Below are 13258 nucleotides of genomic sequence, written 5' to 3' on the forward strand. Positions count from 1 at the left end.
GTTAAGGCTTCTGCCTCCAGTACCTCCAAAACGAATATGAAATGGGCTCAGGCCATAGAACAGTTTGAAAAGGGAGTCAGCAGCTTGCTAAAGGAGAATCAAAAAAATGCTGAGGAAAATAACACCTTTAAAAATAGGCTAACTCAATTGGAAAAACAGATTCAAAAAGCCAATGAGGAGAAGGAGGCTTTAAAAAGCAGAATTAGCCAAATGGAAAAGAAGGTTCAAAAGCTCAGTGAACAAAATAGTTCTTTAAAAGACAGAGTGGAGTTCAGGGAAGCTAATGACTGAGAAAAACCAAGAAGTTGAAAAACAAAACCAAAAGTCTGAAAAAAGAGAAGATAATGTAAAATATCTCATTGGAAAAACAACTGACCTGGAAAATAGATCCAGGAGAGACAATTGAAAAATTATGGGACTACCTGAAAGCCACAATCAAAAAAAGGAGCCCAGGCATTATCTTTCATGAAATTATCAAGGAAAACTGCCCTGATATTATAGAACCAGAAGGCAAAATAAATATTCAAAGAATGCACAGATCATCTCCTCAAAGAGACCCAAAAAGAGAAACTCCTAGGAATATTGTGGCCAAATTTCAGAGTTCCCAGGTCAAGGAGAAAATACTGCAAGTGGCTAGAAAGAAACAATTTGAGTATCATGGAAATACAATCAGGATAACACAGGATCTGTGCAGCTTCAACATTAAGGGATTGAAGGGCTTAGAATAGGATATTCCAGAAGTCAAAGGAACTAAGATTAAAACCAAGAATCACCTACCCAGCAAAACTGAGTATAATACATCAAGGGAAAAAAATGGTCATTTAATGATACAGAGGAGTTTCAAGCATTCTTGATGAAAGGACTAAAACTGAAGAGAAAATCTGACTTTCAAACATAAGAATCAAGAGAAGCATGAAAAGGTAAATGGAAAGAGAAATCATAAAGGACTTTCTAAAGCTGAACTGTTTACATTTCTACATGAAAAGATAATATTTGTAACTCCAGAGACTTTTCTCAGTATTTGGGTAGGTGGAGGCAGTATACATGTACATGTACATGTACATACACATACACACACACACACACACACACACACACACACACACAGATGATATCCATAAAAAAAATAAAATGAAATTAAGGAGTGAGAGAGGAAAATATTGGGAGGAGAAAGGGAGAAATGGAATGGGGCAAGCTATCACTCATAAAAGAGATAAAAAAATCTTTTTCAATGGAGGAGAAAAGGGAGGAGGTGAGAGGGGAAGTGAAGCTTACCCTCTTCACATATGGCTTAAGGAGGGAATAATATGCTCATTCAATTTGGTATGAAAATCTATCTTACACTACAGGAAAGTAGGGGAGAGGGGGACAAGTGGAATGAGGTGGATGATAAAGGGAGGGCAAATGGGGAAAGGGAGTAACTAGAAGTAAAACACTTTTGGGAAGGGACAAGGTCAAATGAGAGAACAGAAGAAAGGGGAGACAGAGTAGGATAGAGGGTAATATAATTAGTCTTACACAACATGACTATTATGGAAATCTTTTGCAAAACTATACATGTATAGCCTATATTGAATTGCTTACCTTCTCAGTGGGGATGGGTAGGGAGAGAGGGAGAGAAGTTGGAATTCAAAGTATTAGAAACGAATGTTGAGAATTATTATCGCATATAACTGGGAAATAAGAAACACAGGTAATGGGGTATAGAAATTTATCTTGCCCTACAAAAAAGGAGAGAAGATGGGGATAAGGGAAGGGTGGAGTGCAATAGAAGGGAGGGCACATTGAGGGAAGGGGTAATCAGAATGCAAGGAATTATGGGGTAGGGGGGAGAGATGGGGAGAAAAATTAGAACTCAAAACTTTGTGGAAATGAATGTCGAAATCTAAAAATAAATAAATTAATTAAAAAAAAAAAGATTTAGTGCAAGTGCCACCTCCTACAAAATACCTTTTCTGATTTACTCAACTGTTATCCCTTCCTCCCTCGAAATTACATTGTATTTTTAATCAATTTATTATCTCTTTGTATACATATTTTCTCTGTCCCATTATAATCTGAGATCCTTGCTGTCAGTGATTTTTTATCTTATTATATCCCTAGTACAATACATAGAGATGCAGCATATTGGTTAGAGTACTGGTTCTTGTCAGAAAAACCTAAATTAAAGCCCTGCTGCTTAAACTTATTGGCTGTGCAACACTAGGCAAATCACAAGTTGTCACTGCTTCAGGAAATTCTAAGACTTTCTTTTATTGATGTGTGTGACAGAACTTCATCAGTGGAGAAAATTTCCACACTGTGAATTCCCTAAAACTCAAATGAAATTACAGATCTAGACAAAACAAACAAGCAAACCAACAATCTAGTGCCTAGTTTAGGGTTGGACTTACAGTAGTGCTTAAGAAATACTTGTGGAATCAATTGATTTATTATGAGCGGGAGTGGCTAAGTGGCTAAGTAAAGCAGTACCTCTATCTCTCAGGACCTCTCATCACAAAAGAACAATTTTTTTCGAACAATAAGCAGTTTCTATTAACTGACAAAACTCACAAAAATGAATAGGTGAAATTATTTAACTATATTAGTACTGCAGCAAGCTGACACTATTAACCACATTTTTAATGCATTTATTTCTTTATATACACAAATAGTCTCTTATATAGGTTCTCCTATCTGGGTTTCTAGGATAAAGGAACTGTCTTTCTCCTCATGTTTTCCCCTCCTCAGTCTCTTTAGTTGTTATCAGCATGCATAATCATCCATATTGTAACTTCTACATACAGTCTCAGTATGGTACAGTGAAAAAACCCTTCACTGGGAGCTGAGACAGGTTCTCATGCTCAGATCTTCCAAGGATTAGTTGTGTATACTCAAGTCACTTCTTTGAGCTATCAGTTTCCTTACATAAAACAAGAGTTGAGAATATTTAACCTTTTCCTTGGTTTTTCTCTAAATTCTCTTGTTTGATGGCATAGAGGATCCCAAGGAAACTGATCATACTAAACAGTTTCAAATATAATATGATGTAATTATATTAGTGTCTCCTGAAATTTTCACTGGTCAAGGCAATGCAACCTCTTCATAGATAAGATACATGCAGCTTTCCAAGTACGGGGATGGATGCTTCAACCACTGGAACAGGTTCACTTAATTTTCTTTCCTTCTTACTTTAACCTGTTGCAGCACTATGTGAAAAGGATGACTACGTAAATAAATGGTAGCATTTCAACACAGTAAATAAACATTGTTAAAATATCCATTACCTAAGAGAATAGAGTAAAAGGTGGTAACCTTTTCAGACAAATTACAAAATGGATTTGACAAACAGTACAATGAAACCGGTTTGTTTTTTTTTTTAAGAACCATACCTCAATCATTAGAATTTCCATCTATTACCAACAAAGTTGTAAAAGCAAGCACCCCAACACACACAGGAGGGCCTGCTATCACAGATTCTTTGATCTGCTTTTTTAAAAGGAAAGCAAGTTAAGAGGTCAACAATCACTTTAATCAAGCACATGTACCACTGACTTAGTTCACGGTGGAAAAGTCAGCACCCTGAACTTCAGAGAATATACAGAAATCAAAATCAACAGACAGGGCTTCCAACTGTCTGACAGATCAATAGACAGATAAATGTCTGACCATACATACATAGTTACCAGAGAGAAGCACCAACATCTGGGGTTTTTTTGGGTGGGGTGGGGGTGGGGGAGTGAAGGAGATTCTTAGCAGCTGCAAACATTTTCAAAGAGTAAGCCCCGAAGTAAAACCTTACTTCGGAGTATTAATACACTTTTCAGAGCCAGAGGGCATCACAACCCTTGAGAACTAGTGCCTCATTAACAAAAGGTCTGGGCCTTCCCTACAAATCTCCCCTAATCAAACTCCCCTTAATGGACAGGCCCATTAATGGGTGGGGAAGATCTTTAATCTCATTAGTATTACGAAAGTCCAACAGCAAAGATAGAAAGAGAAATTCCAATTTTTAAAAAGTAGACAATAAGATACCTGAGAGTCTACTTACCAAGCAAACACAACTATATGACAACATTACAAAATACTTTTCACACAAAGTCAGATCTAAACAAGTGGAAAAATATTAATTGCTTGTGGGTAGATTGAGCTAATATAATAAAATGACAATTCTACCTAAATTAATATACTAACTTAGAGCTACATCAAACAACCAAAAAATGACTTTATATAACTAGAAAAGGTAATAAAAATTCATCTGGAGGAACAAAAGGTCAAGAATATCAAGGGAGCTAATGAAAAAAAAATGTGAAGGAAGGTGGCCTAGAAATATCAGATTTCAAACTATATTATAAAGCGGCAATTGTCAAAAACTGCACTGGCTAAGAAATAGAGTGGTGGATCAGTGAAAGAGATTAGGTACCAATACACAGTAGGAAACTACCATACTAATCCTGTGTTTTTAAATGCAAATATGCAGATTTTTGGTACAAGGACTCACTACTTAACAAAAACTGCTAGTAAAACTGGAAAGCAGCTAGGCAGAAACTAGATCCAGATCAAGGCTTCCCACTACATACCAAGAAAAGGTCAAAATGGGTACATAATTTAGACATAAAGGTATAAAGCACAAGTACAGCATAAGAAAATTAGGAGAGCATGGAATAGTTCACCTGTCAGATCTATGAATGAGAAAATAATTTATTACCAAGCAGAAGCCAGAGAACATATCAGGATGTAAAATGGATAATTTTTTGTTACATTGAATTAAAAAAATTTGCAAAAACAAAACTAATGCAGCAAGATTAGAGGCAGAAAGCTGGAAAACCTTTAACAGCAAGTTTCTCTGATAAAGGCCTCATTTCTCAAATATACAGAAAACTGGGTCAATTTTATAAAAAGAACACAACTCATTCCCCAATAAATAAATAATCACAGAATGTGAACAGGCAGTTTTCTGATGAAGAAATCAAAGTTATTTATGGTGACATGAAAAAATATCCTAAATCACTACTGATTAGAGGAATGCAAATTAAAACAACTTTAAGATGCCACCTCATACCATCAGATTGGCTAACATGACGGAAAAGAAAATGGTAAATGTTTGCGGCAATGTGGGAAAATTGGGACACTAATGCACTGTTGGTAGAGCTGTGAACTGATGTAATCATTCTGGAGAGCAATTTGGAACTATGCCCAAAGAGCAAACAAACTGCATATACCCTTTGACCAAAAGCAATGCCATTATTATTGTCTGTATCTCAAAGAGATCAAAAGAAAAAAAAAAGGGAAAGAACTTCTATATACAAAAATATTTATAACAACTCTTTTGATGGTGGTCAAGAATTGGAAATTGAAGGGATGTCTACCAACTGGGGAATGGATGAACAAGTCATGGTACATGACTGCAATGGAATACAATTGTGACATAAGATATAATGAGCCGGATGCTTTCAGAAAAACCTGGAAAGATTTACATCAATTGATGCAAAGTGAACAGAACCAGGAGAATAATGTACATAGTATCAGAAATACCGTACAATGATCAACAGTGAATGACTTAGATATTCCCAGCAATACAAAGCCCCAAGACGATACTGAGGGAACAGATGAAAAATGCTACTAACTTCCACAGAAAGAACTGATGCAATCTAAATGCAGATCAAAGCATACAGTTTTTTAAGTTTTATTTTTCGTCTATTTTCTTTCACAACATGATTAATACGGAAGTATCTTTTGCATGACTGAATATTTTTAATCTTTATCAAACTGCTTGCTTTCTCAAAGATGGGGGAGGGAAGAGAGGGTAGAGAGAATGTGGAACTCAAAATTCTAAAAGAAGGTTAAAAATTATTTACACATGTAACTGGAAAAAATAAATATTAAAAAGAAAAGGAGAGCAGGTGAAGAGCAGGTGTGGGGAGGAGCACGCCCAAAAAGACTCCAGGAGACAGCAAGCATTTGGAGAATGATATTGCCAGGCAGGTCAGCATCAGATTAGAAGCCTGTCAGTGCTCTGACCAGGAACGAGTGACGGGTACTTAAAGACTGAAACACTTTGGTTCTAGGTAACAGAAACCCAGACTGTTCGGGGGGTGGGGGGAGAGAAGGGGCCCTTGCGCACAAAAATGGGCCTGAAGACTACAGTTCTTTGACCCAGAATAATTCAGAAGCACTGGAAGATCACAAGAGTTCTGACCCATGATGATCCACTAGGTTTGACTCCAGGACCATTCTCTATACACGCTGTTCCACCTAGCTGACTCAAATTAAACAAAACAAATTTTAAATAATTAAAAATTTTAATTAAATAAGACAAGGAGGAAAAAAATAACTATACTCTAAAATACTACCCTCTTTCTAAACAAAAAGCAAAATAATAAAATCATCCAGTATTCACTCTACTTTTCAGAGGGGGTTCAAAGTACCTTAATATGTTTCATAACCATATGACATATTTATATATACCATTCACTTAATTTTATTTCCACTCCATGTTTATTAAATTACTAGGATTTAAATATCTGATAAATGATATAAAATATTACTATACCTCTTTAACTGAATTTGTTGATACACTAAAATTCTTGGCAGTTGATTTGAAGGCATTAAAGTTGCCAATCCCGTATGTAGACTCATGAGGATAAGGAGTTCCGACTTTATTCTCTTTAGTTTGGCTTTTCCATTGTGTAGGCTAAAAAAAAGGGGAAAAATAATAAATATATCATATATACATATAAAATAAAATATCACACTTTAAAAAACACTTTTACAAGACTTTCTAATTACTGCTACACAGGTCTCTTTCTACTGTTTTAAAAAGAGGGAAAAATATATGCTAACCAGGTCAAAGGTTTAAGAAAAACCATGGAAGTAGAAACTGATTTAGTCAATATATTTTCCCTCCACTTGCAATATACTGAAGAATTTCCTGAAATCATAATAAGCTTTTTATAAACTGCATTTTCTCATCCACCAAGTAAATAGCACAATGGAGTAAATAATGCTCTAGATTATAACAACTATGTGGGCAAGTCACTAAGCTCTTTAAGTGTTAACTTAGAAGAAATCCAGGTCTCTGGACCAGGGATATATGGCATTTTTCACAACAGATGTTTCTGTTTTGTTATCTGTGAAGTAGGGACAATGTTGCTTGATCACAGTAGATGCCTAGTAAGTTTATGCTGAATTCAATTTGTACTACCTGCCTTAGGCTTATTCTGAGGAGAGGATTTTGTAAACCTTCCAAGTGTTTTATGTCAGAGGTGCTAATAAGACAAAATACATACTCTTTCCCTCCATCACTACTAAATCTCCTACTAAGATTTCCACAACTGACACCTCTTACCTCTCAAAGGACTTTTCAAACTCTTACTTTGAATTCTACCAATTACTGAATGTGTCATTAGCCCACTACTATAGATAACAGTTTTATTTAAGGGTGGTATTTCCCACAGTCCTTCATGTAACAGGCTTTAGTGACTGCAATTGCAATATTTCAAAATTCAGTAAAGTTACAAAGAATCAGTCTTAAAACCAGGAAGTAGTGGAAGTCCTGCCTGTGACATAGAGTAAATGACCTGAGCAAGTCACTTAACCTCTCAATGATTTTCAACTCTCTAAAGACTACAGATTGCAAAAAAGGGGCCAACTTGAATTGACAGAGGGAGTTTCCTCACCTAGGAGTTCCCTATACTAAAGAAATCATATACTAAAGATGTCCTGTCCCTATCCCTAATGTCTCACTTTGATAGATGCCCAAAGAGTTGAGAAGTAGTTTTAAAATGCAATAGAAATTATTACATTTTAGGAAGACACAATGGGTCAGTTCCAGTCATTGAGAAATGAGCAAAACTGGTAGAAGTTTGCGCAGTTTTTCAGAACACTCATATTTTAAGTTACTATTACTGTATGTCAATTTCAAATACTTTTGGGGGAAAAAAGCTTTAAAAAGACAAAACAAAACAGGAAACAAAATCCTTACCTTTGCAGGTGGAGCAGCAGGTTTAGGGACTAATCCTTTATAAACACTTGGACCAGTTCCATTTTTAACTGGCTGAGAATGAAGATTTCCTGCTGCAGGGAATCCAGATATCTGTAAATCTTTTGTACTACCTTTTTTAATGACCAGCATTCTTGGAGCTCTAGATTTAGGATTCAGAGGATATTCTGCATAAACAAAAACACGAATTACAGTTATCTTTCCTTAGATCTTAAAATAAATCAACAATAAAAGAGAATAACTTAGCCCAATCACATAATATTATCTTTATGATCATAACTATCTAAATTCTCACAAACTTTGTTTTTGGAATAAATTAAACCACATATTCAACGGATGCTTAAAAATTAACATTGCAAATGAATAAGAATTATTTAACGTCGACTAATTTTGTATCCTGTTAACTATACAATGTTTAGTGTGGTTAAGAAATAAACTCTGATAAACACAATAATCAACTCTGTTTCCAGACAAGTGACACAGAAAGGACGGACTAAATATAAAGAATGAGATGTATTTTTGGACATTGCTAATATAGGAATTTTGTATGACTATGAATATTTGTTACGGGGATTTTGTGTTGTTAAGTAGGAGAGAAAATAAATGCTTAATTGAAAATTTTTAATTAAAAAAAATTAACCAAGTGTAAATGTTAATTTCATTCTTTATGTTTTAGTCATTATGTTGAAAAATGTTTTCATTTTTAAATTGCAATGAACTCTTGCATTATACATTACTCACATTCTTCTCCCTCAACCTATTTTGAGAAGAAATTAAACATTTTCCCCCATTAATTCCTCCTTTGCACCATTTCTTTTGATAACTCCTGTCATGAAGTTGTCACCAGCAAACATCTCTTCTAATTTTAAGGAAAAAAAAAGATGATTATGGTTACCAGTAACTGTTGCTTCAAGCTCTGAAGAAAGCTTTCTTAAAGGCTGCTAAAGCTACCAGTAGCTTTAAATCCGAGAGAAAAAACTGTTTCTAAAATTCAAAAGAACCACAGTATAGCTGTCACAATCCTCACAGGGAGACATAATTACTATAGTTCATTATGGAGGGAAACACCTCTCTCTAAATAAATCCTGCAAATGAAGCTCACAGAGTAGTCTGGTTAAGAGTGTTAAGCATGAGAAAGGAAATATAAGGAGGATCTAGATTTTAAATTCTGCTATTTTATACAGAGGTGACTGGTTAACACAAGGGAAAACAGATAAGCAAGGTTAAAAAGCATTATGAAACAATGCTTAAGATAGTGGGCAACAAAGAATATGCTACCAAAAAATGTTTCTTGATAAAAACCACTACCACTTCCAACAATTACAATAAGAGCTCTACACAGATGATTCCCAAATATATGTATTCTGCTAATCAGTGCTCTTCCAATCTTCCACCTCCAACTACTTGTTGGATATTTCTATATGGCTAACAAGAAAGCATGAATTCCAACATGAACCATTCCCTTCCCTTCACCTCACCTGACCTACACAGCCTCCCAACTTCCCTATTTCTATAATGGCACCCTGCGTCACCAAAGCTCAAAACCTCAATCACCTTCAACTATTACTTCTCCCTTACAACATATATCAAATAGTTTCCCAAGTCCTATTCCTTCTATTTCCACATCATCTCTGGAACTTCCTCCCTCTCTCTACTACTCACACTGCCTTGCTGTGAGCTACCAAATTACCTGCAGCAATCGATGGAAGGGGATATAGCTTAAACCAGGGGCAGGGATCTTCTGGGCTTGAGGCCACATGTGGCCCTCTAGGTCCTCAAGTTCAGCCCTTTGACTGAATCCAAACTTTTCAGAACAAATTCCCTAAATAAAAGGATTCGTTCTATAAAACTTTGACTCAGTCAAAAGGCTTCACTCACCCAAAGACCTTCTGAGGCCACAGGTCCCCCCACCTCTGTCTTGTAACAATGGAAAATCCAAAAACCACTTATGATCAATTCTCTATTACTCACAGGCAAATCAACCTTCAGGCAGGTTATATTATCTTCAATAAATCTCTCTCACACAATTATTCATTTACTTGGTCAACAAACCTTTAATGATACCCTACTATGTGCAAGATACTGTTCTGGGAATATAAAAATGAACAAGAAGGTAGTCCAGTGTCCTGAAAAAGCTTATCATTTTAGTAGGAAAGTTAAGATAGTTCCATAAATAAATGTAGCTATTAAAACTGAAAGCTAACTGATTTACTTAGGTTAACAATTCAGGCATTAATAGGTAGCATCTAATCCACTAATGACTGTTTTCTTGACATCCAAATCCTATTTACTTTACACACCAGTAAGTAATTTCAAATCTACTCTAGAGTATCTTAGGAAAATGTGCATCAATTTTCAAGTACAACTTATTCCCAGAATGGAGGAAGGGGAAGAAGTTGATAAATGGGAACCTGAATAGCTTCTCAGTTTTATATCTTTGAAACACAGCTTCTGTTACTTTGCTTGAAACGAATTCCCAGAAAATCAAGAAACAACTATATATAAAGTGTTTAAGAATGCACTCTCCCCTCCAAAGCCTATAACTAATTTTTGGATTATCTAGCCCTCATTTCTCTATTAGTGTAAATAACTGAAAATTTATTATATTCTCTTTGCTTTTTTTTTAAATCGCATTTTATATTTTACCTTCCTAATTATGCTTTCTTCATGACTAATGTAATAGTACTTACATAGCACTTTAAGGTTTTGGAAAGTGCTGTACAAATATTACCTCATTTTTTCTCTACAACCACCCTGGGAGGTAATTATCCACTGTTGATAGCTGCCTCAATAATAAATATTAAAATCAATCATCATTTCTTAAGTAGTATCAACTAATAGTAGAGGGAAACAACGCCAAAGTTGGCTGGTAATCAGCTGACAATTAAAATTCTGTCAAAATTAAACTAAAGCAGATCAAACGCATAGTATATAATTGAGTGCCCTCTCACTTCTCTTCACTCTTCTCCATTAAACTGCCCCTCCTACATTTTCAGTTTCGATCTCCATACTGAATATTTTGGTACTTATGATCTTTTGATATATTTTCTCCAAATTCTTTTTGGTTTTTTTGTAAATCTAGAACTTCAATCTTCAATTCCACTTTAGCCTTACACTGCTTAATTAAAAAACATAAACATTATAGAAATCATGTATAAAGCACACCAAGCTTCTCCACAGAGAAGTTTATGTTTCTATTTCTTGAATACAAGGCCAGCCAATGTATACAACCATTTAACTAATTGGTACTTGTAAACCTTAAGAGTTGAAGCAAGGGGGAAAACGAATAGTAGATATAATGGCTTTCTCACAAATAAAGATTATGCATTGTCTTCTAGATTCCTTGATTTCTGCTGAAGGCAAAATCAGCATTCCAGGTTTACAACCTCTCATTTCTGATTCATCATAACTTGTATTACATCTTCTCAGTTTCGTTATACAATTCTTTGCTTCCTGGGTACTCTTAGTCTGGACTTTCAGTCTTCTCTTCATGGTACTCCAATTCCATCTCCTTGCCTTTTTACTGGCAGTCTCTTGATGTCATGCTTACAAGTCCACTCCCTCACCATTTTAGCATCAGAATCTCTCATTTCTTTCAAGTACCAACTTCCACATGATTCCAATTATTGCTAGTGCTTTTCCCTTCATAACCATCTTGTTACCAAATTTCCCATTTGTTACAATTTGTTAAACACAGTCAAATTTAAAAACACTATTTTATATTCCACATATGTTCCAAAAAAATACTTACCCCATACACCTGCAGCTAAAGATTTATTTTGATTTGGCTCTCTCTCATATTCAGGATTTAAAGATGGCTGAAAGAAAAGTTTGTGGATTTAATAAATATTGCTCAACCTCAAGACATAAATAAGCAAAAACCCAGTTGAAAATTATTAAAATGCAATAAATTGCTGATAGGCTATGATACAAGCAACTCCAAATAGCCAAAAGTCAATTATACACAGTAGAGCGTAGTACAGCATACTGGCTTGGGCAAATAACTTGATTTTCCTAGACTTTCCTCATCTATAAAATGAGGGAATAAAACTAAATGCCTCTGAAGTCCCTTCTACAATGACCTTTTATCTCATGATATCAGTATCAACAGAAGTCTGAAAGTACCATCTATTTAGTTAACATTATCACTATGCCCTTTCACTGGGGTCAGAAGATAGAAGGCCTTTGACATTTATTTCCCCAACAGAGAAAATGTATGAATAAAAAAAGATGGGAAGTTTAGAGAGAAGTAACCTTTCAAGACTACTGTTTTACCTTAATTTTAAAATGTTATCTGCCCATCTTTAGCATGGAATGGAGTATAGGGAAGAGCTAAAACTCAAAAACTCGACTAGCATGTAACTCAAGTCAGGTCTTCAGATGTAGCCTCATTATACTGTCTTAACACTAAATTACCAGAATATTCAAATATAAACATAATAAAATCAACTAGCTTTAAATATGTCTGACATACTAATTATAGCTTTAATACCATTAGTTATCATTTGCTTCCTTATGCCATTTATGTACATATGCACATACACCTCCCACTTTCAGATTTTAAGCTGAGACCAAGGACTGTGTTTAATGTCTGACTCTCCCACAGTGTCCTGTTCATAGGGATTCAACAAATATTTGTTAAATGAGTGAATGAAGAAAGCCTACAAATAATTTTTTTCATCATCAATTCTAGATTATTCAAGTTGCTGTTCCCACTGGTATAAAAAATCATTAGTGAATAAAGGTAAAAAGTGCTTTTATTAAAAATTGAATGAAACATCACAATAATTTAAATGAGCACACTGCTGCAAATTATAACCAGTCTAGAAGCTGGAAGCTGACCTTTATATAACTAATTAGAAAGTGAAAAGCCTAAATGCAGTATAAGATGACAGAAGAATTATGCACACTGCAGTGTCCAGAATGCTGCCTTTGGACCCAAAAGACCTGTGTTCAAATTTAAACTCTGTCATTTGCTAATTATGAAACATTGCACAAGTCACTTAATTTCCCCTGGGACTTAAGTTTCCTTTCATTCATATAATGGGGGGGTTAGAATAGATGGTCTCTGTGGTCTCGTCTAGCTGTAGTTCTATGACACTATACAACCTTTGAGGTCCTTTCAAGGTCTGAATGTACTGTCCTATGAACTCTGTGTTTCCCCTAACTCTTATATATTTTAGTATGCTTTGTTGCTTTTAATTAGGGGATTAAGACACTTGAGGTGGCAAGGATGGGGAGATGAAACACAACTGCTACTTGATGACAGGACAAAAA

The 13258-nt window shown here is 35.1% G+C and overlaps 1 protein-coding gene across 5 annotated transcripts in view; it reads right to left on the minus strand.

Annotated features, from left to right (window-relative positions):
• The window catches only part of GPBP1 (GC-rich promoter binding protein 1), a 109675-nt gene that overhangs the window by 12503 nt on the left and 83914 nt on the right, over nucleotides 1-13258 (minus strand). For all 5 annotated transcript variants that reach the window (XM_072605583.1, XM_072605581.1, XM_072605582.1 and 2 more), the window contains 3 exons: nucleotides 11733-11799; nucleotides 7964-8148; nucleotides 6533-6673 (listed from right to left, as the gene is read on the minus strand). In XM_072605583.1, coding sequence (XP_072461684.1) covers nucleotides 6533-6673; nucleotides 7964-8148; nucleotides 11733-11799 — 393 coding nt within the window. The remainder of the gene's footprint in view (nucleotides 1-6532; nucleotides 6674-7963; nucleotides 8149-11732; nucleotides 11800-13258) is intronic.

This window comes from Notamacropus eugenii, chromosome 4 (genome assembly GCF_028372415.1).
Source record: "Notamacropus eugenii isolate mMacEug1 chromosome 4, mMacEug1.pri_v2, whole genome shotgun sequence".
NCBI lineage: Eukaryota > Metazoa > Chordata > Mammalia > Diprotodontia > Macropodidae > Notamacropus > Notamacropus eugenii.